The sequence below is a fragment of the Haliaeetus albicilla genome, chromosome 11 (genome assembly GCF_947461875.1).
Source record: "Haliaeetus albicilla chromosome 11, bHalAlb1.1, whole genome shotgun sequence".
Lineage (NCBI taxonomy): Eukaryota > Metazoa > Chordata > Aves > Accipitriformes > Accipitridae > Haliaeetus > Haliaeetus albicilla.
In genome coordinates, this window is record NC_091493.1 from 40,007,789 (window position 1) to 40,035,288 (window position 27,500).

General features: G+C 41.3%; 1 protein-coding gene across 7 annotated transcripts in view; it reads left to right on the forward strand.

Moving 5' to 3' along the window:
• The window catches only part of MGMT (O-6-methylguanine-DNA methyltransferase), a 169,175-nt gene that overhangs the window by 120,613 nt on the left and 21,062 nt on the right, over positions 1-27,500 (forward strand). For 6 of the 7 annotated variants that reach the window (XM_069797257.1, XM_069797253.1, XM_069797256.1 and 3 more), the window contains one exon: positions 12,922-13,082. In XM_069797257.1, coding sequence (XP_069653358.1) covers positions 12,922-13,082 — 161 coding nt within the window. The remainder of the gene's footprint in view (positions 1-12,921; positions 13,083-27,500) is intronic. The other variant, XM_069797252.1, reaches the window with a different exon arrangement.

Sequence of the window (27,500 nt, forward strand, 5' to 3'; positions counted from 1 at the left end):
GGAATGTTGAGGAAGCATGTTACATGAACTGCTTCTTAGGCTAAATTACTGTAGTGTCTGTACATAGGTAAAGAAAAAATCCACCATACTTGATAAGAGAAATTTATATTATTTATATGGAACAGAACAAACCAATTTACAAGAAAGGCACTTAAGTGGGAAGCTTATTTATTAATGAGTGTAGTACACAAGCTAATGGGGTTGTAATGCAGATGCACCTAAAGCTCAGAGGACAGCAGTCTCCAGGGACCGCTCACCACTTCCAAAGAGAGAGGAGAGAAAGCATCCTTGAAGAATATTTCTGCGCAATTCGAAACAGAGTTATGTAAAGTAGTTTTGTCTGTCTTATCGTAGGCAGAAGGATGGTCTGTGAGCGTCTCCATCTCTCCTGCCGCAGGACATCAGTGGGGTTTCAGAGTAGGAATGTGCCGGTGCCGGGGCTGTAATTCACAGCTTCCACTAGATCCCACTTTGTCCTCCGCAGCGGGACTTCGGATGCGATCGTAAGGTCGCATCAGGTCCACATCCCAGGGCAGCACCTCTGCATGGAGAAATCCCAAAGCTCCTGGATCCCAACGGCATCCCACTGGGATCCAGAGGTTTGCGGGAGGGTGGGAGAAGCGAGGGGCATGCTGAGGCCAAGGTGGTCCATGAAGGGGAGAGGTTGTTTAAATTACAGTTCCTATATTCAGCCTTTAACAAGCTTCGTTTGAGGTAGCAGTTTATAGACTCTTATTTCAGTTAATTATAACAGCAGTTTTTTGAAACAGTATTTTTATTGGTTTTATTGACGTGCCCTACTGTTTTTCCAATCCTGTGATTGGGTTCTGCTCAGTTACCTGAGAGAAGAAAAGCTTTCCTCCCCGACTGGGAAGACGCAGGGAACGCCTGCGGCAGAGGCGGGCGATGGGCTGCTCGGGAGCTGCTCCGGTGTGGGAAGCCCCAAACTTCTCCCAAAGGTTCCCGCTGCCTTCAGAGGGTTCCCAGGGCGTGCTCTGCAGATCCGGCTCCGTGTCTCTCTTCTACGTACGTGCACGTGCAAAAAGGACCGTCTCGTGCGTGCAAGGGGGTGTAATTACACAAAACCTCCAAAGATCCGTGGCACTGTAGTGCGTTGCAAACAGTAAACAAGAAGGGCTGACAAGTGTTTATTAAAATGGAGGAAAATACGCCGTATTTTTTTGTTTTTCCTGCTGTTCTAGGGTTGTATTTTTGGTTTTGAGGCCAAATTGGTAAGAAGGAAAGCCAATTTGTCATTGGGTAATGCCATTTTAGGAAAGATCCTGCCAAGGTGTGGGGGACATAATCTCAAAGCCCTGTAGAAAAGCTTTGGAGAGGGTATATTTATTAACTGTGCTGTTTTAACTGGCATGTATTAGCAGTTTTTTTCTGAGCGTCCTGCTCTCAGCCTATGATGGCATGAAACTTTGGATGATGAATGCCTCCTAGGAACCCAGATCTTGACGCGTTTCGTGATGGTTTCATCTGATGCCAGTGTCTGTTTCTGTGGTTTCTGAGTGTTCATACCTGGTTTAACAAAATAAACGAATAGCATTTCTTTGCACCGGTGTTGGAAGCTTCACAGTAACATGGGGAGGGTCAAACTGGCCTCAAGGGCTTTGGTGCCTTCCCTGCCATCCTTTCTCCCATACAGCTGCTTCAGCGTGCAGTGCATCAGAAGGGCCTCATTCACATGAGGAAAGTATTTTCATTTTTTTTTCAAGCACCAGATGGGCAGCACATCTCCGATTGTGTCAGGAGTGTGCTTGGGGAGTCATATGCCAATCTCTGCCCTGATGGGAGATCCTGCATGTCAGGCATCAGATGAGCCTACGGTTGGTCCTAACAGGAGATGCTCAGAGGGCACAGACTGCATTACACCCAGACTGGGAAGTTGCTTTGAAAAATGTCCTGATGAGTTGAATTCTTAAGAGGTTCCTGATTTATCTGTATCTTAATTCATTTTAATAGGCTGGAGTATCTGCAGGTGCTGTTGATTATAATTCTTGGTGCTCACTTTCATCTGGAATTCATGCACTAATGCACGTCAAGGTGGACATCCAAAGTCAGAGCCCAGTTCCAATAACTCAGCCTTAAGTTTTCCTCCTTCAATTTCCCCGTGCACCAGTGGAGATCAGAGACCTGGGTCTTGCAGTATAAGGGTTGTAATGTGTATTTTAACTGCCTTAGGTTTTTTCTTTTTTTTTTTTTTTTTTTTAAATCCATGCATAATTGGGATTATATCTATCTTAGATATGTAGAAAAAATGTAAATTTTACTTCAGATACCAGTTAGCAACTGGGTTATTACTATGAGGCAAGCTTCTGAATAGAGGTGGTGGGGTTTATGTATGAGGTGATGCTACGTGGCAGTGGCACAGAGCTGGGAAATAGTGGGGAGAGCTGTGGTGAATACCCTAAAACAGAGGAGCTAAGTGGAGAAGCGAAGGGAGTCTGGTGTGCGGTTTAAGGGTCCCCCGCAGCCAACCCTAACACAGTTAATTGCATGTGATAAAACCGACCTCAGAAGTCTGATGGGAGAATTCTTTTATATAAGAAAAAAAGTTTTGTAACAATTTCTTGTAAGTGCTAAAATTAACTGACTTTCTTTTAACCTAATTATAGATAGAACGGATGATATCACCTATGCTTAATGTTGCCTAACATCTTGGGTGAGAGTGTGCTGCTGCTTGTAACTTGGCTGAATCTTTGCTTTTAAAAAATTCCTTTTTTGTTAATTTTTTTTTTAAAGGCATTTCATGTGAAGTATCTGCTTAATTGTTGCTGGTTGAGGGTCTTTTCGGTGTGCGCTTGATTTCCTCCATTCTCAGTCTAGAACAGGATGGTCCTTTCCAATGAGAAGATACACAGAAATTGGGGTTTTGGACCGTGAAATCCGCTGTAAAGCAGTAAGGTCAGACAACAAGTAGTGCTGAGACAGCCCAAACCAGGTGAGTTAAGGAGGGTGAGTGGTGGCCAGGGTAGTAAAAGGGCAGAACATTGAAACTGGGCAATATAAGGAGTGGGAAGGAGGTTGGCATGGAGTGGACAATGAAGCAGGGCTTGGGGCATTGGGACGCACAGCAGAAGATTGAGGTGGACGAAGAACCGTAACTTCTTTGTGGTTATCCTTGCACCTTACCATTGTTTTAACAGAGATCTTTGTCCGTAATGAGATACGCTTCTCTGAAAACACAGTAAATTTGTTCAGGAAAAATAAGCCAAGACCACACACAAGTAGCATTGTTTTCCTTGAACATGTTTCTTGTGTTCCTAGGAAAGTCCACTGCTCACTGATTGCTGTGTTTCCTCCGTGGTCTCACAGTACCGTATCCCAGGGCAAGATCTTGTTTGAAATCTGTGTCTCTCTATATAGGATTCCAATCAAAACTTTAATGGTACAGGGCAGTGAGTAGCATTTAATGACCTTCAGTGCTATCACTTGAGTCTTTTGGGCATTGACATTGATTTTCCTTATCTTGGCATGTGAAGACAGGAGTCTCACTCCCTTCTTTAAAGTGTTTGCTGGTACGCACTAGTAGCACAGAATAAGCAGGCAGCGGCTTTGCAGGCTGGCAGTGGCGATGGGCTGTGTACTGTTTTCTTTAGGCAACCTCGGTTTCGCACCTGAATTTAACATCATTAATTGCAAGACCCGAAAAAAAGACTAGGCCATTTGGTTACCTATGTATTTTACTCAAGAGGTGCATCTATTTATTTGGAATTTGTATTTGATACCCAAATTTCTGTGCACATACTTCTTTTTCTGGGTAATAGAGAGGTACCGTTTTAATGCAGAATTTCTGACCGGTCAGATCAGTAAGAATTTACATCCTCAATAACAGATAAAAGCAGAAAGGAGAAAATATTGCAAAGGTTGTATGACAAGGAGTAAGTCTAACTCAGTTCTGAGTTCTTGTACTCTTCCATAAATGCATCAATTTCTTCTTAATAGGTCTTAAAAGGAACTGCGGTGGGGTCATTCAACACGAATTGGGGTGTTGTTTCTGTTTATTGCAGCTCTCATCCGTTTTTTTAATCTCTTACTACTATCATACAGACACTTCATTTATAAGCAGCTAAATTAAACTATGTAAGGATGTGCTTCTCCATGAATTTTAAACCTAAAAAGCTGCTTTGTTCATTGATTCAGTTGTGGGGAAAAATTGCAACACAGACGTACGGCTATTTGAACTCTTTATTTGCCACATTTACAATATTAATAACACTGTTTCTAGAAGTTGTCACATCAAGTAAAAGATCTTCATTCCAGACTGTCTTTTGGGGCCAAATTGAGACTGGATGCATGCATTTAATAAATTGTAGTCTCAAGTAGTCATTTTTGTAAATAATTAGCTTCGGTGAAAGAATAAGTTAGCATATTGTATGCATCTAATGTTGCAAATGTACATACAGCAAACTTTCCTATTAATCAACAGTCAAGCACTGTAAGTTGGGTCTCATACATAATGAATTGTTCTTAAACCTCATGGGTTTCATTGATAGAAAAATAAGAGAAAACACAAGTGTAGTAAGCTTTTGAATAAAATTTAACGAGATTGCTCTGCATCCTGTAATCGTTTCCAAATCATTAGAGACCAGATAATTCATCTGCAGTTTTGGGGTGGCTTTAGCCTTCATCTATCAAAGAAAGACTATTTAAATGACATTTAGGTGTTGATAAAATACATTTTTATTTACCTTCACAATGAAGGCTTCAGTAAAAATGCCAGCTAACTCTATGTTTATTTTGTAAAGAATAATGCTGCATGACTGAGTCTCGTTTTAATGTTAATTTTTGTGTTCTAATCATTACTGATTCTTCCATTTGGAAGTAATACACCAGCTATTTCTCTAAGAAAAAAATGGTTTGGTAAGACAAGCACAGATACATATAGGTATAAGAAAAAAGGCAGTCAGCCTTCACTTTTCAGACAGTGCAACTTTTTATACAGGTCTGACTTCTGGTGACTTCATATGCATAAGCGTTGTGTGGAAAGTTGTATTCAATCATTTGCTGATAAAATTTTTAAAAGTAATTTAAAAAAAAAGTACATAACCTTTTAAGTTGTACTTGCCCCTCATACCTATTTCATGGCAAGAGTTACCATTCAGATCCTAGAGAATCGGCAGTGAATTCTCTTGCAAATGTCAAAATTTACTCTGATTTAGGAGCTCTTCACAATTAACCATACTAATGACCCTAAGCTGTGGAGATGCTTGATGCACCAGATGTGCCCAGCTGACCAATGCTTTAGGAATAGTTTAATCATGGATTCTCACTGCCAGGAGACATCTCGAACCGATGGTGGCTTTGGTCGGTGCAGGAGTCTGTCCGAGAGGCAATATCCCGAGTAGAAGGCACCAGGAGGAAGGGCATGTCCTCACGCTTACGGGCTTGTCTGGTCCTTGGGCTGCAGCATGGCACCTCGTGGGGAAAATGACCCAAGGACCCTTTTTTTCTCACTGGTCTCTAAGACTCTTTGCTCCTGTCTGATGCTCCAAGGACTGTTTTGTTCCTCAGGTGACTCACAGAGGGATTATGGCTACATCCTAAACTCTCCCTGATGGTGATAACAGAATTCTACTGTAATTGGGCAATATTCCAAAAAATGTTTACCTCTCCACCCAAGGGCAGATTCTTTCTGTAAGATCCTTTTCCATAAGCCTGATGTCTACCCTTCCCTCCCGGTTTTTTTTCTTTTTTTTTCTTTTTTTTTTAACCCTGGCATGAGGGTAAAAGCCATTCAGAAGTCCACCCGCATTCCCCCCTCTTGTTTGACGTTAAGTAGGTCTGCAGTCTCCAAGAGAGCCATGTCTAAATTGCTGTCAGATAGCATCACGCGCTCTGGCCGCCGAGCAGGGCTGCTGGGTCATGTCAGAGCCCATTCGTTACAGTCGGAGTCTGCTGCAGCAACTGGCCTCTGGTCTTTCTCCCTTAGCAAGAGGATTAGCATGACAGCCACATGGAGATCTTTACGGACAGTCACCAAACACTTGCTTAGGTTGGGCTTCAATTACCCGTTGGGTTGGGTCTCCCTGACGTGGTGCAGGAGTCCCACTCTCTCCAATGGGCTCCCTGTTTTGGGAAGGTTTCTAAAATCTTCTCCCCACCCCTCCTTTTGTTTTGTTTTGGGGGAATTTTGAGGGGAAAAAAGGGAGCTTTTTAATACAAGATACTTGCAGGGGTTTTTTCCTGCTGTTTTATTTCTGTCCCCCTCTCCTCTATTAATGCACTCCTAGCCAGAGCCTTTTTCATCCCTAATGGACTTAGGGTAATTTTGATAATATTTGGACCTGTTTAAGGCACACACTTCTAAGAAATCAAATGGCCAAAGAAACATCAAAATACGGAGAACAAACATGGATATGTCCCGCTGACAGAAATTCTTCCTACTTACCCCAGCCTGGAGGTACTCTTCAAACTGGAGACACTGAGCATTGTGCTACCCTATAAATGGGCTTGCAGATTTCCAGGGACAAACTGCAATGTTTTCTATTACAGGTTTAATTAAAATTTTGTGTCTCTGCCTGCCAGGTAGTTTTCTGTCTTTTTCCTGGTTGTAAATCATGAAGATGTAGGCTCTGGGGAGCCTCAGGAGCAGTGTGGGAAAGTCGGAGCTCCCTTAGAGATGGGTCGTTGCCTTCTGCTCCTTCTTGCCAGACCCCGTCTCTGCCCATCACACCTGCAGGCGTTGGGTTTGCTGCTTGGTTTTCCTCCTCTGCATTCTTCCCGTCTTTCTTTGTCTGTCCATGTTAGACTCGACATGGACTTCTGATGTTGATTTTAATGAAGGCAGGCTAAGAGAAGGATTTGGTGAGATTTTGTGCCATTTGCTTTGTGAAGAGTACAGCTGATGATTGCTTTCAGAGCATTCTGGTCAAACAAGATCCAAAAGCCTCTTAATTAGAACCAATTTATTTATATTTTAATATACAATTGGTTGCTAATGATTAAAAGCGCTTATGGCTTTTTGTTCAGGTAACACAGTGGTAAAAATTGTGGATGCCCTTAAAAAACATAGAATGGGATGTGATTGAGTGTCCAAATATGTTTATTTTCTACATACCTGAAGATAATAGGATATTGTAAACCCAGTGATCTTCAGTGCTATGTGTACCATGGTGTGAATGCACAATTCAGTTGGTAACAGCCTGGCAAAGACCCTAATGTCCATGAGAAAAGATTGGGAAGTTGTATGTAAAAACATACATTCCAAATCTTTTTTTTTTCTATTTTTATTTTAGGTCTTTATCCCTGCTGCTATTGGAAAGGAACTGTTGTAGTTGTTATAGTCATGTAATAATGAATTATCTGAGTCTACCCACACGTACCAGTGGCCCTAGCTGACTGCAGTCTAGGAGTTGCAATTTTTTTTTGTGCTAGTTAGGGAGCTTTTTTGGTTTATATCTTAACCAAATTGAAATCAAGGGGACTCTTCACTAGCTTAGCACCTGAAGCAGTTTATAAACCTCTTCTTAGGCAAACCACTGGAGGGTGAGGTAGTTCTCCGGGGATAAAACATTCAGGTGTGTGTGGCTACAGGCAGTGGAAGCGAGCATTGGACGTTATGTTCAACTGATCGATTATATTTAATGTATACAAATATTTTACAAATATACAAATAAATACATAAATGTGTTGTGAGAGCTGATACAACATTCTCATAATATTTACCCTAAGGAAGCTGTCAGCTCTTAGCTTTACCCTAAGGATGTTGCCAGCAGAGCCGTTGTGATATATTCTCTTTATTTTAAATCACACAACTCATAGTCCATCTTGTAGTGTTTCTGTTAAGGTTTGTTAAGGACTGACTGAGGCAAAAAGTAGCTCAGAAATAAAATAAATAATTAAAATCATACCAGTTTGGAACATGGCTACCCACTGAGGCTTCTCACAGCATTTCTCTGGTTTTCATAACGTTTAAGCTATTTAGGATGACACTGAAGCCAATCTGCTGCTTACATGTTTATTTTGGAAGCACGTTAGAAACTTCCAGTTCTTGGCAAGTGGTTTGGAAGGAGCCTGTTAAACTGAAACAGGTGGTGTTTCTGCTTTCCCCCCCCTCTGCTAAAACCATCTTTTCCTTCATTTCATCCCATGCAAACATAAGAAGTCACAGAAGAGACGCGGCTGGGATGGAGCCTCAAGAATACACCTCTCAGCTGCGGAGACGCAAGAGCCCGCTGCCTTCCTTAGGTTGTTCAGTCTTGAAAAAGAGCTGTAATGGAAATAAATATGCGGGACTGCTCTAAGAATGGTATGGAATAGCTGTCGTGTGTGTAAGCTGGAGCAGCAGGTCAGCACCTGGGCTGTGGTGGATTCCTGTGCTGGGACTGACCTTGCGTCTCTCTTGGACTTCACCACCGCCAAGAGCTGAACGCGCAGGCTGGAGATCTGCAGCAGCAGCAGTCGTTCCCTGGCCTGAAAACAAGTCTCCTTTTGAGAGACATCCAACTTAAAGAAAAAATAAAAAAATAGGTAGATATTTTTAGATGCCTGCTTTTTATAGCTTAAGACAAGCATGGTTTTTTTCTCTTTGAGGAGTATGTAGTTTAATTAAGCATCACATTGTAAAGTCGTGTAGATGAGTCAGTCACTTGCAGCTGAATATCCATTTAACATCACCATAAAGTTAAGACAGACATCTAACTTACTGCACACATGTTAGAGGCTGGCATGTTAATGCAAACAAAAAAGTTTCAGTTAAAAAAAACAAAACAAAACAAAACCCAAACTAAAAACCCCACAGTAATGATTTCTTGTTCACCAAGTGAAAATACAAAAACCTCCACTTCGAGTTTTTTGAGATGCCAGGCAGCACAATTCACTGATGAAAACAAGTGCAATGACAGTCTCTCCGATGAAAATGTAAGTGATTTAAATAAGACTACTGCATTTTAAATAAATGCTTCTCATTATTCTAGCCACATTGCAAAAAAAGTTGTTGGTACTTTTTAAGGAAAGATAATGAAATTCTCCAGGGCAAAAGTAAAGCAATTGGATTTCTCACACCTTCTCTTTAGTTTCTTGCATTTTTAGATGAATATGCTTATTTTATTTTCCTGTATAAAAGTAAAAGTTTCGTCTTGTTGATTCACAGGTTTAAGACTTAAACTTCCCATAGGTAAAACATATCACGAATGGCCGTTTGGCCATCACCTTGTGTGCTGCTGGCCCTGCACCACTGACGGCTCTATGGTCAGGAGCAAGTCCCTTCCTGGGGGATCACCAAGGGCAGGACATTAAGAAAAGAGGGTCCCCTTTTTCTTGTTCATCGCTAAAGATTAGGCACAAGTAGTTAATGTGACTCTTAGATTGGTATTTTTCTCTAATGGTATACAACTAACTTTTTCCTGTCCATGTTGACATTAGAGATACTCAAAGATCAAGGCATGGAGTAGGGTGTTCAGAAACCTTCCAAGAAGTCTAACATTGAGCAGAGGAATTTCACACGAGGGGAGAAATTCCCCGTGATGTAACTCATCTGCTCTTCTCTTCGTCTTATGAATGTTTTGAGACCACTTTTGCCTTGCTTTTTGAAATGTACATACGGCTTACTTGGACCAAAGCGTGGCTTTGAAGCCTGAGAAAATCCTTTAAAAGGCAGCTGGTGTTTTAAGTTGAATTTTTAATGATGAGGTAGTTTCTAGAAGGAGTGCTGCTATGCAACTTTGGAAAGAGAAAGGGGAGGAGGGCCAGTAGAAGACACCCATGCATAAGTTATGTTCATTCTTTTTCTTTATTAATGCTGTCAAATTCCCAGGAATAGTTGTTAGCATTTCTAGCCAAGCAAAATTAATACAAAGATTTTTTTTTTTTTTTAAACTTTCTGCCAGTTTGAAGCTCTCTGCATATATGTTGGCAAATCGACTTTATGTCCTACAGGAAAAGAAGTCAATGCATTCTTAGAAGGCAATTAATTTTCGTCTTGCAAAGCTTTTGCTTTCTTGACCAAGGTGGAGGTGGCCGTGGAGGTGGCGGACATTGTGAAAGTGTCTGGTGTTGAAGTCGTGGGAGGATGGTCTCACCAAAAACAGCTAGAGGTGTTCAGCAGTGACAAGGCACTGTTCTTAAAAGCAGTAATTTAAAAAATTAAAAAATTAAGACTTATGTCCAAACAGTCCTGCCAGGGAAGACCTGGTGGAAGTGAGGAATGCGTATGTGATGGCAGGGGGTACGTATCCAGGCGTTGGGATGGCTAAGCCTTGCTATGGTACGCAGCACGTTTCTGCAGCCCTCCCAGCTACACAGATAGGCAAAGCAGCTGCTGTAATTTGTTTTGTCTTAAACAGATTGATGGACCATTACTCCATTCCGTATATTAAATATGGAGCTAACGGCCTGACGGTTACTTTGGGGCTTCAGGCAAAGCCTTGAGCAGCCTGTGCGCCAGCCTCAGTAGCACTGCACCTCGCCAACGCTGGGGTGCTGCTTCCCACCTGTTTCGGGGGAGAACGGCGGTAGTTTGGTGCCGTTCTGGAGCAGGAGGAAATTACAGTGCCTGTCTGGCAGCATCAGGCTGGGGCGGTCGGCGGCAGAGCTGGGAGCCCAGCTGGGGGCTGCTTGCTTGCAGAGCAGCGAGGAGACAAAGTCTTTTGGTTTTATGATGATATTACAGTCCAAATCATTTCCAGACTCCCGAGAATGTGAAACAAGATGATGTGAAAAACATAAGGTTACTGTAGTTTTGAGTGCTTTCTATGCTCTTCTGGATAAATGGAGCAGAAAAGTCTACCAACTTCTCTTTGAGATTTCAGAGGCATTATTATATTCTGTAGTTATTATATTGTCGTAGCTCTAACAATCCACAGTAAAACTGAGCCATATTCTGCTGAGTGTTGTACATGTGCAGAATAACGGATTATCCGTGGTGTCGAGAGCTTGGTTTGAGGTCCATGTTGTAGGTATTCATGCAAAAAAGTTTGTGCACAGATTCTCATACTTTTTTTTAGCAAAGAGATTATTAAATAGCAAAATAACACAAAGTAGACATCAGTGTTATAAAGCAAATTGATACTACTTCACACACACATAAAAAAAAAAGAAAAATCAAAAGCATTAACTTGGTAAATAAATGGAAAGAGAGAAATAGAATTGCATTTAATTTCTAGCATACTAGATCCAACGCTGATTCTTGATTTTTGTTTTGCCTCTGCTCCAAGCCATCAACTCTTATTCTTGTGCGACTGGAGTATTTTAATTGTCCGCCTCTGCGTCCCTCTTCTTCTCTGCCACTTTCTTATCAGTAATTATGTGGCCTTCAGTGGTTAACAATTAATCAGAAAATGAATTGGGGCTGGGGGAGATGGCAGGGCCGTTTGATCATGCACCAGGCGAGTGAGGGCTTCGCTTCTGAGAGTAACCCTGACCCAGCTCCCGCCTGCACATCATTTATCCTGTCCAGAGGCAGAGCCGGGGCTGGTGTCTGATTACACCGACGTCCCGTCGTGTTCGGCTCCACGAGCTGTTGTGGATCAAGCGTGGGAAGGCGTTCAGTCTTTTTGCAGAGGTGCCTTGTGGCAAAAGCAGACCTGGTGTCTTTTATGCCATTACTGGTACATCACGCGTTTCGTTTTCTTCAGCTTTCTGCTAGGAGGGAGCTAAAAACATATTTTCGCTCGCTTGCAGCATGCTTGAGCGTACTGGGGGATTTGGGTTGGTTTGCTCTTTCCCCAGACCTGGGTGGCAGAATTGCTCTGGTTTTCTCTTTCTTCTGTTGTCTCAGGTTCACGTGTAGTTTCATATTTCTACAATTTTCTCTCCCTTCTCCTGCTTTGTGACACATCCAACCCCTCAGCAGGACACTATGCTGTTGAGTTTTAGCAGCACATTATTGAGAAACTTCTTGTTCTGGGGTCTGGCTCTGTTTCCAGCTGGGGGAAAAAAACCTGCAATAATCAGAGTGTAGGATGGCTCATCAGTGGTACTTAAGATTCTGGATAGGAGAAGATTGTTGGCAGGACTTGCTGTTTTGGCAGTCACCCTTGATGTTGTCTCCTTATCGGTCTTCCCGTTGTTTCTCTTGGGTGCATTGCTAATGGGCTCTGCTTGTTTATTGGTACCCTGAAGTCAGTCTCTGCAGTTTTGAAAGACACCCACTGCATCGCGGTCTTGTAAAGCACCAGGAGAGCACCACCACCCCTTCACCAGCGCTGCTTCGCCTCACTGGAAGCAAACGGACGGGTTGGGAAACACGGCCGGATATTTGCAAATCCAGTGTTCACGTTTTCATCCCTCTCATACACACGTTGCTCTTCCAGAGGAAAAGAAGAAAAAAGCAACAAGGGAAGAAGTACATTTTTGTTTGCAGGTGCTTTCTGTTCGCTTGCTTTGCTCTTCAGTATCCTGCAAGCACGAGCTGCCATTGAAAATCAAATGAATTCTCAATTGCTTCCTTCCAATTCAATAAGTGGAGGAAAGCAGAAACCTGCCACCGTCGCTGGAAGGAAACGGGGCAGAGGAAGACATGGGTTCAGCAGAAAGCCGTTTCCTTCCCTCCTTTCCCCAGGGATGGTCCCTGGGGAGACGGGACTGCGCCCCTGGGGGACATGGAGGAGGAGCCTCACCTCCATCCACCCGGGAAGCACGAGGATGCGTCGTCTACCATGGACTTGGGTGGTTTTCTTGCTCCCTGACATTTCCCACTTTGCACGGCATTTTTCTCTCACCAATCTTTTTTTTTTTTTTTTTTACAGGTGTAAGCAACCTCGCATCATCATTGCATTTCTAGAGGTGATGAGGATGCATTTTTGTTATTGCTGTTATGAGTATCCCCTTATCAGAGCAGAAAAAAGATGGAATCTGACTCTGGATTGAATGTTTTGATTCTTTTGTTTGTTTGTTTGTTAACGTAGAGTGATGAATATTCTTTTTTGTAATTTTTTTCATTATAATTTTACAATTCTCTCTCTCTTGCAGCAGGGCAGAGTCCTCGGCCGCTTGCGAGGTGTGCGAAGGCGCGGAGGAGATGACGGAGCCGCTGAAGCAGTGCACGGCCTGGCTGCGCGCCTACTTCTGCGAACCGGCGAGGATGGCGAGCCTTCCCCTGCCGGCCTTCCACCACCCGCTGCTCCGGCGAGGTCTGTGCCGCGGGACGCCCGTCCCCTCCCTGCTCCCATCAGCCAGGGTGGTGCATGCTCCTGTCCCCCTCATTCTGGGTTAATGGCAATAAAAGTGATGTGGTTCAGCTCCCGACAGTTGCTGGCTGAAAGGTTTGAGTAGGAATGCATCTGAAGGGCAGTAAGCTTTTCAATAATGTCGTCGTTCACCTAAACGGGCTTTTTCCCAGCAACGGGGGAATGAGGCTTAGACATGTCCACGTCTGTTGGGATGGACACCTCACCAGTGCCAAAGCAGTCAGTGATGGTTGGCTTGTGTAAGGTACCTATGTTTTGATTCCTCAAAGTTATCATAGATACTATTGGGATTTTTTTTTTAAATGAACAAGTATTGTTATAAAGAAGTTATGCTACTCATGTCTTTAGATAAAAACAAGACCTGAGAAAAGTTTCTCCTTACCATTCTCCATTCACTGGCTGTGCTCCTGAAGACCTTGTAACAAGTCAATCCCTTGAAATGAAATAGATCCCATTGTTTAAAAAAAAAAAAATTCTCAGAAGTCTGCTTTTTGCAGTGCCTTCTGGTCTGTCCATGAATATCGTCATTCCCCAGTGAATGAAAGCTTCAGTTTAATAGATCCATTCTTTAATTGTATTAGATTCCATGATAATATAGGACCAAAAAGGGACTAGTATCCCCTACCTTACACGAGGTAAGATAGCACTAGTTTTTGTATAAACTATAACTTTTATGTACTTTTTTTTGTGGTTCAAGTTGAAAGACGCCTTTTAAATAAGGGTGCCTAGGTTTGTATTGTATTTTAAGGCATAGGCACTGTACGTCAGTACCCGTGTAAAACAATGGCCGGTTTTACCTGTGGGAAGGAAGGGCTGTTTTGACAGGCACGCCTTTGCAAGTAGTATCTACAAGAACTCAGCTGTCTCTACTGCTAATTGCTGGTTTTATTCTGATTCCTATAAATAGTAGGTTTCTTCTTGCTGTTCACTTTCTTATTCTTAATTATCTAATGGCAGCTGCAAGTAGAACAACAAAATCAAAATGCCGTTGTTGTGCAGAGCGTTCTGCAGATAATCAGGCTGTTGCTTTCGGAAGGTGGGAGTCTTACACTTTGTGAGCTTTGCACAGGACCTTTGTTTTAATGATGAACTTCGGTAATTAGTCTTCTATGGTATGAATATTTCTCAGTGCGAGAGCTTTCATAGTCAAATTACAGCATGGGTACTGAGTATTTTTAAACTAAGCTGTGTATTGCACTGTCTCACCCTAATTTTTATACAAACATCATTTTTATCAACTACTAAAAAAATTTCATTTAGAAATTTCAGTGAAACCATCCAATTAACATGTGGGAGAATAAGCACTAATGACACTATGATGTCAAAACTGCCAAAACGCTCGTGAAGTATGGCCTTCTAGGTGATTAAATGACCATTTGAGGAGGTTTTTTATTAGCTGGGATGAAATTAAGACCCGTATTGTGAAAACTTTAGGGTTGGGCTGAACGTGAATGGGCAAAGCTGGGTGGGAAATAGTTACTGCTGCTGTTCCTTCCGTCTCTGAATAACATCAGGGGAATCCTGCTTCCCAGATTATGTACTGGAAGATTATAAAACATTTAAAGTAGTGCTTTTACTTTTATTAATTTTTCCTAAATTGGATACTGAATTCTTTTTAGCTTGGCTAATGAAATTTCTTGGTCTAAATGCTGCTGCTGATGTTTTGCCTGCTGTTTTGGGGTTTAGCCCTGAGCAGTCTTGCCTTGACTTACTTATGGTCAGAGTTGGTAGGGGACTTTGGTCCTTCCCTGGGCAGCAACCTTCCTGGGCAGGCAATGCTGGAAGAGACTGAAGATCATTTAAAAAAGGAGAAATAAGTATATTTGTTAATAGGAAGCTTCTTGAGGAAAAGCAGTCATCACCCTCAAATTTTTTTTATGGGGGAGGAAAACTTTTCAGCACCATCCAAATGCGAAACCCATCTGAGAGCTGCCTGCGGGGGTGGGATGGGACGTGGCCGGTGGTGGTGAGCATCCACGCTGGTCTCTCTGCAGCACCCGTGGCTTGGTGAAGGATGCTGGTCCCACTGGGCACGCACGGGGCAGCAGTCGTCCTAATGGGGTTTGACCTTCTCTATCACAGGTTCGGTGCTGGGGGGGACTGGAGCGTGGTTTTCTCATTTTAACATGTGCACGTTCAGGTTTTTTTAATTTAGTTCAGTTATTTGTTCTTGGACTGAGAGCAGGTGTGCACGTTTTATGGGGGGAGGCACGTATGTAATGGAAATACTAACAAAGAATTAATTGGCACAAATCACAATGATGTGATAGCATTTCTATTCTTCTCTTACCTTCTCCTAGTAACACTTTTATAAAATAGAAAATGATGTTGGAAGGAATGTGGAAATACATGTCAAAAATTTGAAGAAACTATTTTTAAAAGTTATTTAGTAGAAAGGTAAGGTAAAAACCCCATTATCATGGATTACATTGTACATTTGAATTTATCTGTAAGTCAGAAATGCAGTAATGCAAAATTAGGAGTTTGGTATTTATTTACTTTTTCACATTTACATTTGAAAGTGCCTACTCGTTTCTCCAGGCACTTAAAAATGCAGAATAAACATAAGCGAGAGCATGAGGATCCAAAGCCAGGCAGGCTTTTTCTCACCACACTGATTTCCTTACTTGTCTCTGTTCAGCAGCAGCTCTTCCAATGAATTGTCAAAACCTTTGGCCCTTCTTTTCTCCCCTTCCCTGTAAATATGACCACTTACAGTGTGGTTCTTTGATATTAGGTGACTTGAGTTCCATCATCAGGTGCTTTTGCGATAAGGACTGATTATTGGATATTTTCTTTCTTAATCAGTGCTTATATCAATTTTTTTTTTTTTTTTCTGTGCTAGCATCATCTGAGGACAGGAAGGGGTTTGATTATGTCAAACACATAAGAGGTTCCTCATTTAACAAAACAGTGTAAAGTGCTTTCAGGATGAAGCACTTCTCAATTCATGGTCAATTTTCTGCAGCTGCTTTTGTGCCAACTATTAAGACATAGCTCCTTGTGGAGAGAAAAATGGCCACAATCAACTTTGAGGTAACAAAAGCAGGGAGATTTGCAAACTCAGAAAGAAAGATGTCTTGCAGGTTGCAGAAAGCCATCTTTCCGGCACGGCAGCACCCAGCCTCGAGCGCTGCGTGGACGGGTGGAGGAGCACAGTTGATGACCACCCAAAAAACATCTAGCTGTATGCTTTGCTTTTCTGGGCTCATAGGGAAGCAAGACACCAAACCCCCTTTGAACACCGAGTACCTTCCAGCAACCCCTGCGCTGACAGTGAAAATATAATAATAACTGTTTCATTATCTTATTGTAATTTGGTTGCCAAGTGCATATGCGTTACCAAGGCAAAGGCAAGCTGAATTCTGACATTTACTGTTTCAGCGGCTCATCTTGTGTCTTAAATTTTTCTAAAGTGCCTTTAATTGTCTGAATTACTATTAAAAGGGGGAAACGTGTTTAAAAGCACTCTAAATACAGAATTAACCATTCCTCCTCATAACTCGTTGTTGGCAAAGTTTGAATCTGAAGCACTGATGCTGGAGCACAGCTTGAGGCAGGCAGAAGTTTGAAGCTGGTTGCCCAGCACCTCCAGGAGTTGTTGGCTTACTGGCTGTCCAGTTTAGCCTATGCAGCCAATTTATTTTTTTTTTTTAATGTAATTGAAAAACTGGCATTTTCAACAATTTGTGTCATGGCCAGGGCTCAATGTGGAATTTCACTAAACAAAGAAAAAGGGCTTTTTTCCCACTTCTCCGTAGCATGACTTCAAGGTGTTACGCCTCAGAAAAATCACTGAACATTTATAATGGCAAGTGGTTAATTGGTCTTAATGTATCATGGTCATTAGCCCCCCTTATATATCAAAAAGAAAAAATTGACCGTTATTGTTTTGAAGCCTATGCATGAGTTGCTTGATCTGTGGGTCTGTGAAATGGAAAAGGCAATGTTAACTTGGCCAGTCATGAAATTTCCTGACTTTTCTTTTTTTGTGCATTGTAACCGTGGTGGTTGCGGTCGCAGAAAGCATTGCGGCGCTGGACGCTGGAGCGAGGAACGGTTGTGTGTTTGCAGACCAGATGGCTCATTAGAGCAACAAGAGCAGAGGAAATTGGAGACACACAAGAGTTTTCCTTTGCCCTGTGACGAGCAGCAGCCCTGGGGCTCTGCTCTTTGCGTGCCCTGCCATGCCATGCCGCCGTCCTCGCCGGATGAAGAAGTCCTTTAGCTTTGCAGAACCATACTTTTATAGTCTTGAGCCTGGAGTTCCTCAGTTGGGTCCCTGTACCGGAGGCATAGACCTGAAGCAAAGCTGCGCCTTTCAACTCAGTCCACCTTAATCACCCTAGTTCTTCAAATAAGCTGTGAATTACCATGTCAGTGCGAGGGAGGAGGTCTCTGCAGGTCTGCAAGCGACGTTATCTGTGTCGCCTTGCAAACCGAAGGCAGAGGAAAGCTGTGCAAAAAGATCGAGGAGGAACAACCTGAGGATGGAGACCGGAGAGGTGAGCTTTGCAAGCCAGATTAGTAGCTAAAATTTCCTGTGCATAATGTATGTTATTCATCCAAGAGGGGTTATTGATGAAACACTTCATACATAATGGGAGCGGGGAGTCTTCAAAGAAACTGGTAGTACCTCCATTCTCCCTTCAAGATGACTTCGCTCCGTACCCAGGCCTGTAATCAATAATTACCCTGTGATTTCCTGGGAGCCTCCTTGTTCAAAAACTCGAACCAAAGCAGCGCAGGCTAGTGAACCCACCGTAGTCCCTGCCAAAGGACGGCAAAGCACGCTGTGAAATACCAGTTACAGGCTGAAGAAACTATTTATTTTCTGGTGCCACCTCTGTGGAGTCGGACTCGTCCTTGGTTCCCGTGCTGCACCCTCGCCCGTCCTTCCTGGGGTCTGCAGGTGGTGTTGAATCTCTCCCTTTAGAAAGCACCTATGGAGAAAATCCTTCCATTAACTGCAGCTGGATTACTCTTTCACCTTCCTGCCAGTGGAACACAGTAGCACCTCCTTGTTTTACTGGTTTTGCACATTCTAAACTATTTAAAAAAAAAAAATTGCAGCAGATTAAGAAAGAAAAGTAAATTTTACACATTCTGGCTGTAACTCAGCAAAGGCCAAAGTATGTTTTTTCCTTTTTGTGGTTGGAATGCTCAAATCACAAGTTTTCTGAAGATTGTGGGGCTGTTAATTCACTTATTTCTGAGATAGCAAATTCAACATCCCATGAATGCTTACGTTTAAAAGAGGTGTTTTTAATGACTGTACTGCTTACCCTAATTACAGTGTGCAGTATATTCTAAGAGTACATTTTTCTCACACACAATTTAGCCAAAGACTTTTTCAATATATAAAGATTATTTAAATAAGAAAAGCATTTACAGTGTTAAGATTAATACAGATCTATTTTCCCTTGCTTTAAATTACAGATTAAAAAAAAAAAAAATCATAAAAATCATTGACTTTGTTGAGATACTGCCTAGTAAAGCTATAAATTTTGAAGCTTCAGGTGCCAGTTTATCCTATTATTATCCTGTTATTATTTATCCTATTATTATCCTATTATCCAATAGGATAGCAACTCTGCATTCACATTTGGCGGGAAAGAAATGGCTGGTAAAAATGTCATTCTTTAAACCGTAAGAATGAGTAAACTGCTTTTCAGGAGCCCCAGAAGCAGAGGGGAAAGGTCTGAGACTCGAAGTGGAGCAGGTATGAAAAAACCTGATCAAAAGAGTAGGAGTAGCTGGAGAACACTCAGGGATGTCAGACGTCCTGGTCAGTCCTGAGGTCACTGCACGGCTTTGTTTTATGTAATGAAAAAATATGCAACGTTATGTTGGGGTGATTTGCAGCCTTGAGGAGAACAGGAGAAAATGGGAGTTAAGGGTGAGGGCAGGTGAGGAATGGAAAGGTTGAATTTGACCTATGAATGATTTCATTGAGCTGTAGATAACTTAGGTCATTAGTAGAAAAAGTAACCATAAGCATTTTAAGTACATCTTAAACTTAAGAGTTTTCTGCTCACTCCTAGAATGATTTTTGTGTGGTGTTAGCAAGATAGTAAATACTAGGGAATGACATCTTCACAAGTTTACTATCTTTATTAACTTGTAATTCTTAAAGTGATGGCCTATGGATATGAGAGACATATCTATAGAGACATATATATGTCTGGATCCTATGTAGTTTTAATTTTCTTCAGTCCTGTGTATGACTTGTAACTTTTTTTGCCCTTTTAAAATAAATTGTACCTACTCTTAAATTACTTTTCTAGTATGATCTAATATACATAAATCCATACGCAGTATCTGAAAATATGCTAGCTGGCTGGAGCTTACTAGGATGATAGGCAGCCAAATAGGGTGCTAAGGCAAGACAAGTGTTTTGGGGGTTGTCTGGAACTTCTCTAAGTATATATTTTCATGGTGCAGGTACATACGTGTTCAGGGGCTACGTATTTACTTAGTCCCAGGGTGATCTTTTTTTCTTAAATGTAGTAAAGTTGATACTATAAACATCAGGTGTTACATCAAGGACCAGTTCCTGTGATTTCCTTTTTAGATAGGTGTGTCTGTGTGTATATACATATAGATATATATATATGAAATAAATTGGTTTGAGTGGTAGGTATGGTGCAGCTGACAGCCCTACCTCTCACTGGTGCAATGAGAATGATGCAGTGCCCAAGCCCCCAGGCCAGGCGATGCCATTTCATCAATTGCCGTATTCAAAGCATGACCATCCTCAACAGGAAAAGCAGAAAACTCAGCCTACAGAAAAACTCCAGGAGCCAACCTGTCCCAGTATCCTCTCCCTACATTTACCTTATTTCCAGTAAAAATTGAAAATTCATTAAAGTCCAACTGGGAAAGTATAAATCCACCAGCATTACCAGGTTATATTTATATTTTTGCAGAATTGAATTACGCTGTTGGGTAACCTGCTGAGGAGGAGGCAAGGCTTGCCCTTTCCTAGACAAATGCAAAATGTCATTCATGCCATTTATTTATGCTGCAATTTGTGAAATTCTCTTAATTTTGTTGTAGAGATTCAATTCACTAAAGAAAAAAAGTTGTGAAATGTTTCTGCCTTTCCCTTTTTCATTCCTGCAGCTTCATCAGACATGCAAATACATTTCTATTTAGGCTTTTAGAAAATGTTATATTAAAGTAATATGAAATAATCTGCTCGAAAACGTTAGTACTTCACATATCTGGACATGGCAGATTCAAGTGCAAAGAGATGACAAGCTTTCATATTTCTGTCTGCCAACACAAAATTCAAATTCCAGAGACTGGCACCTTCTTTTATTACCACTTCATGTGAGAATAGTTTTGATAAGCAGAAAGTCACTGTTTTGCTAGACATTTAATGGATTTTTACAATCCAATACTTTCCTACAATTTTCTTCAAACAGAAATCAATCCTCTTCAACCTTCAAAAATGAAAACAACCCAAAACTAGCCCAGTTATTTTATGTCTCAAATTCTTTTTCCAGCCCAGTTGGCCTGTTGCTTTCCATCAACCATTTGTATTTAAAACCAAAACTAAGCAAACAAAAAAATCAGTACAAATGCACTCTGGACAGAAAAATTTACAAAATTCCTGACCCAGTTCCTATTGAACTCAGAGCAAAATTCCCATCATTTTCAGTGGAATCTTGTGTCATTTTAGGTGTATGTTAAGGAGTACTCTTAATTTGAGTTCACCGTTCATAGGATAAATTGCCAGCCAAATACAAGCCATTTTTGACAATTCAGGCCCTATTAGACGTAAATGTCCTTTTTGCCACTGTCCCTGGCATGCTGTTGGGATTTAGGCAAAGCAGTTTAGATGCACTGATTCCAGGGATGGCCGAGAAAACGTAACTTCTTGTGGGTTTTTGGTGGAGCCTTGCAGAATAACCATGGCCTGAGATGTGACCTTTGAAAGAGTCTAAGTATGGGGAGAGTGGTGTGTCTGTCCTGCCATGGGGAAGGTAGTGAAAGGGTCAGTTATTTAAAAAAAAAAAAATAAAATAAATTGTATTTTCAGTAGGATAATCCTTTCTTGTCAATATTCTTGACATTAATTACAGGTAGGCCACAGTTAGAATAAGGGAGCGTTACCTAAATAGTTTATTTTTTAGGTAAGGATGGATTGAAGCTCCACAGCTGATACTCGCCTGTATGACATCACTGTATGATGGCAAAAATTTACTTGGTCTCAGAGAATTTGGATATGTTGGAGCAAGTCATGGTGACTCTGAAATAGCTGCAGAGATGCGTAGATATTGAAATTATTCCAAAACCAGGCTTCTTTTTTGAAGGGAAAGGTTTGTGTTTGGTGTCTTACGCTATTTGGTATGAATTCACTGATCCTGAATTCAGGATGGCCGTGGTGGGGTGGAAGAAGATGGAAGTGGAGTATCTGCTCTCCCTTTGCTGCTCAACTTGCAAGGTGACGCAGCCCTGGCTGCTGGTGGACGGTCCCCTCCTTTTGTCGGGAGGTTTCCAGGACTGCACCCAGCAGAAAGCTCTGATGGTGTCAGGAGTTCACATATTTATCTTTGCGTATACCTGCTTTTGGCCCAAGGTCAGGACAGTTTCACTGTAATCTGCAGCTGTAAAAGCCGCATGCATGGGATGCTTCTTTATAAAGTCAGTATGTTCAAAATCAGATCCTTTCTCCCTCCACGAAATAAAAGGAGTAAGTTGACCCTGATAGAAGAAATATTTTGACCAACCTGGTAACTTTTGACTTTGCTGCTTGGATATGAGATTTAGATTAAAAGGTAAGAACTGAAGGTGGATAAAAACAAATACCAATGTGGGAAAAAGACTTCTTGTATCCAGAGTCATGTGGTCATCATCTTCACCCGAAGCCCCAGACCTTAGCAACCTGCTAGCATTGCAGACCTGTGAGGAATAAGTTTAATTTAATTCATTTTTCCTTTGATTTGTGTGCTTGCTTGCCACACATGCAGCCCCATGTGACCTTTGCACCCCTACTTAATAAAAACCTATATAATCAAGATAAAAGGAAAGGATTTTATCAATATAGCCCCCCACACCTATTTTATTAATGAACTTTCAGCCAAGTTTACTTAAATCCCCTTATCGATGGGAAATATCGTCAATACTCATATACATTTAACCTGTTCGGTATTTCAAAGGTAATGTGCCTAATGTGACTGTTACTATGGCAAGCACCTTGTTTCTAAATACCATTGTTATTTTTTTTCAGAAAATGAAAATATAGTGGTATTTGCAACAGCCTTTATGTTAGAGGCACGTAGACAAATTCATCTGAGGGGAAGCCATTTTCTAATATAGATACTTTGCTGCTGCTTGACCTAAGAATGCCCCTTTCTGACCTATTTCCAAGACATTTTTGCTGTATCTCATTTTGGAGTTTGTGAACGTGCAAGCTGACCAGTATATTCTGGGAAAAACAAGGACTTACTTAACTGTAAAAACATACTTTTCACTAGAAATTTGCATCCCGCACTCTCCTCAGAATAAAATATGCAAGAACAACATAAATGGCATACTCTTTTTTTTTTTTCTTTCTTTCTTTTTTTCCCCATGAATTGGGCCTTTGATGTTCAAGAGGAGCCAGTATTAAAGGACATCCCTAGAAGGCTGTAGAAATTGTTCCTATTTATGACAAATGTAAAATAGTACAAATCTAGCTGAATGTGATGGTGTCATTAGTTTGTGAATCGCATCCTTGAAAATAACTGTGGAGGAGCCAAATCGGTTTAAAAGAAGATAACAAAATGGTTTAAGCTACTTAGGTTGAATGCCAATTATATTTTAATATTCAACTGAGCATATTTTACTAAGAAAAAAGGCAGCGTCGACGCATGCATAACTCATTGGCAGCGTCGACCAGCTGTGCCACTCTTCTCTTCGAATCACTTTGTGCATTTTAGTAGCATGGTAATTTAGTAGAGAACTACCTGAGTGATGGCATTTTCAATGAGCAGGTAATCTACAGAGAATTTTTATATGGTTATGAGTTCTGTGCTTCAGCCTGGCAACACAAAAATACATCAAGACCAATTACGGTATCAACTTTCAGCGTGATACCCTTGCCACGCAAGTGCATGTATTTCTGCCCCAGGCATTTCAAATTGCATCTAATTTGAAATCTTTGGGGTTTTAATTAAATTTCAGAATATATGGAATTCTTCATTAGTACCTGCTCTGAATAGCAGATTATACTTCTCTCAGTCTCTCGTTAAAGAAGTAGGCTGTGGTAAATAGCATGTTCAAGAACTGATCATTTGTGGTGCCTGGATATTGGGAACAGAAATAGTGAAATGCAAAATAATATCAAAAAGATTATTAGTCCAGTGAGGGACTCTTGATTTGTATTTTAATGGAATTTTACATTTCTCTTAATGATTTGCAAATTGTCCTCTGATTATAAGATGCATTAAGCTTTTCATTTTAATGGAGAGACACAGCCATTAGCAGAATTTTTTTTCTGTCTTCTTTTTAGAGTGCTTCCCTGCAGCAGATAAATATTGAAACCATTAACACCTTTTGATGTACTTTATAGTGCTGCAGCTTGGACCAATACATGAATGAACGTGGCCTTTTATATTTTAGCACTTTGCTTGAAGCTCATGATTGTCGTTACATGGGTGAACAATGACTGAAGCTATACGTTTTCAGGCAAGCAATAAAATTATGTGTATTTCCCTATAATTAATGTTCCAAATGTTTCGGTGAACATCATTCATATTTAATGCCAAACAAAAAAGTAAAGCCAACAAAAGTCAAGATCTGAAATTCAGATTGAGGGTGCTCTGACCTTAGCTCTGACCATCCTTTAAGGGAGAAGGATTGCGGTGTCTCTTCGAGCAAGGTTTGTTAAGGATTCACACACAACTGCTCAGTGGGCAAGTACACAAATGTGTTCTTTGTTGCAGACACAAGAATATATGTACGCTCTTCATTTGTCAATCTGAAAGTCAAATTTCCTCCTTGCTTTCAGCTTAACGTGAACCCTTAATGTTGTATAAACACGTTTGTGCCTGTGCTGATTTCATTGGGTTTGGCAGCAGGGCACAGGATGAGGAAACAGCCTCTTTTTTGTGGCAGGTTGTGAAACATAGGTAGTATTTTCCTGATACTGCAGATTTCTGTTAAATAATGGGGCTGTTAGATCAGGTAAATGTGTACTTATTAACCCTACTAACTTATTAAAATCCCTGTAATATTCTTTAGATGCTTGGAAAAGCGAATCATTCTGTAAGAGGTGCTGGACAGGGGTGTTTTTAAGCAGCATGCTCGTTTCTCCAACCCCACCTGCTTCTCGCACCCCAAATAACCCGGAATTCCTGTCTGTGCTTTTGTAGAGTTCTCCTCTCCTGGCAGTTGACCACTTTCTGCAGGAACTTCCTCCACACAAGGTGGTTACTTTAGGGCTTCCTATTAATTTAGCAAACCCTAGTCTCTGAAAAACCATCAGGGGTCACTGATAGGACTTCTCCTCTGTTTGCTTCCAGGATGTCTGTTTAAATAATTTGAATCTCGGGAATTCAAATTGTAGTTCATTTAGCAGCGCGCTGTGTATGATGGCACCGTTATCAGTCAAGAGGCTAAGTGACTTCATGAAATCACACTTTATGTCTTCACAGTTGTTTTGCTGACTGCTTAAATGTGTGCTCCTTAAAAAGAGAAAGAAAAAGAAAAAAAAACCAAACACTAACTTTGAGGTTGAAGCCAGAAGATTCTAGGAATTAATTGCTGCTGCTTTCATATGTGCCATGAAAAGATGTTGCATCATTTGTGAATTAGTGTTTGTAAAGTGCTATGTAAGTGTTAGCTTCATAGATTAGATATTTAAATTCAATAATAAATTAATACAAACTAAAAAGAAGACCGGTACTTTGATACTGACTTAATTTGTATGCAGTAAGCAAATAGTTACATTTTATTACAGTTAAGCAATTTAATGAATATTATTTTTAACTTGCACATTTACAAAGAAACTTATAGAAATCTAAAGAAATTGCTATTCATCTTTTAGACAAGTGAAGATCTTATACTTTGTTCACATAGCAGAGCACATTTGCATTGCATGTTTCATATATTAATTTTCTAGGGCAGGTTATCTTTGGTAACACGATCTTCAGAAAGCAACCAAGGGTGCAGATTTCTTGATCCAGAGTCATTTGGGAGTGGATATTTGGGGCCATGTTGAAAAATGAAACAGTAAAAACACCTCATCGATGTAATTCTAAGTGGAATTATAGAGAAAAAGCAATTATGTGTGAAGCAACAAAACCTACAGGAGAGATGCTGGCGCATCCCAACCTCCCTCCCTGTCACTCTCAGGTCCTCTGCCATCAGCCTGCCTGGAGGAGAACAACCAGAATACTTGTGCTGACGTAATCCGGTGGTTAACCATCATTGTGGAGGTATTGTCAGTTGGCAGTTTTGGAGACAGTCATTGCTTTCTCCAAAATACCCTGCCTCGGCGTTGCCCCGTTTCACGGGTGGATATAGAATTGGTTTGTGCATGTGCTTCCTGGGGCATGCTGGTGAGTCCTCCTGGACTGTGTTGCAGGACACCGTACAGGAGCCTAATCGGGGAAATATGTCCGTGCTTGTAGGATGTTATAACAAATTCCCATTTGCAGAATCAGTTTTACACAAGATGATATCAAAATTCATGGATTTATTCCCATTTACACCACGGGAGCACATTGGAGCCCTGAGGTGATTAAAAAAAAAAAAAAAAAATCTCGTAGGACATATGCATGAAGTTCAGAGCCCACAGTTTCACGCTTAGTTTGCTGGCGGTGGTTCTAGGTTGTGTGTGTGTGTGTGAACGGAGGGCTGGGGGGATTCGAGCTCCTTGTTTGGGTTTGTCGCTTTATTTCTCCAAAGCTCTCCAATTTGTAGGTCATCGGCACTCCCAGGTTTAGTTTTAAACCTGATGATCCTGAACCAAGACCTCGAACCAAAGGTTGTGATGAGTTTGAAATTTTGATGTTAGTAAGCTTAATTTCTAGGTATGAATTGGAAATTGTGCTTTATCAACACATGAGGGTGGTTGAATCCTTTTTATTCACCTTGTATTTTGGGTTCATTAATGCCGGAATGATACTTCCAGCGTATCTGTAAATCTTCAGTAGTTTTCTGCAGAACCTCCCCGCCTGTTCCAGTCTAATTATAACCAGATGGTCCTGCCTACCCTTCGGAAATCCCAGTGTTAATAGGAAACTACGTCTTCTCTGACTTATTTAGGAACTGTGGGCAGGTTTGTATGTCTTCTTAATGGGACGAGTCAGGAGAAGAGCTGGATCATAGCAGCACCTGGGAGACTGCATTTTTGTTAAGTTCCAACAATGTAGATTGAGGTAAATTGAATTTAATTTTTGGTTTTTCTCCGGAGAAGGAGAGGAGGAACCTTCACAGGCCTGGCATCAGCCGTGGTGCTTTCAACAGGCAATAATGAGAACTCCAAGAAATGGGAAAAAGAGAGTTGAGGTGGGACCAGAAGTTCCACTTCAGTGTGTGCATGCAGTAATTTCTCAATCTGAAGTCAGATGATGGCCAGTTGTGGTCTCTTGTCACACATGGCCCTTCCGTAGCGATGTGTATTGCCGTGTGACAGCAAAGTTCAGTTCCTGAGCTCGATCTGCAAATTGCAGGTGATGAGGAGAATTCAGAAGACACCCAGGTGAAGTTCTTGGTCAGTACCAGCTCTCTGACAAAGTGAAATTGAGACAAGTCCTCATTTATTTCTATCTTGAATGGAAAAATACAAATTTAATTTTCTGGCCCAGTCACTTAGAAGTTGTAACCGAGCTGGTGCATGGTATCTCTGGTGCGTGGTATCTCTGGAAGGACTATTCTGGGTCCTTTCCAGAACAGGTATGGCATTAAATACTGATAAAATAATGAAAAGATAACCTGAGTTTGAAGTGAATGAGATAGTGGTTGGTGTTTCTCAATTGCTCTGATCTGCAGATACAGGCATTGTATGTATGTTTATCATAGTTCCTATCTGTATTAAAAATATTCATGAAGTCATTAAAAAGTTATTTTTACATACTTTGCACAGTTATTCCCTGCTCCCAAAATTGACATATTTGAAACAAAGCAAAAATATTTGCTCCTAGAATGAGATTTTGAATGGCTAGTGTAAGCCTGGAGCAGATTCCTGTACCTGATCATTAAACCTGTAGGTACGGCGTTGTAGAAATACCAACAGGTCTTTGGTGGTGCCTCAGCCGTGGAGGTGACCGCAGACTCGGGACACTTGTCCTGGTCTCTGGCTGCTTGCCTTCAACCTCCGCTCTGCTCCCGCGCAGTGCCCACAGCGCTATAAAAATGCAAAGGTAT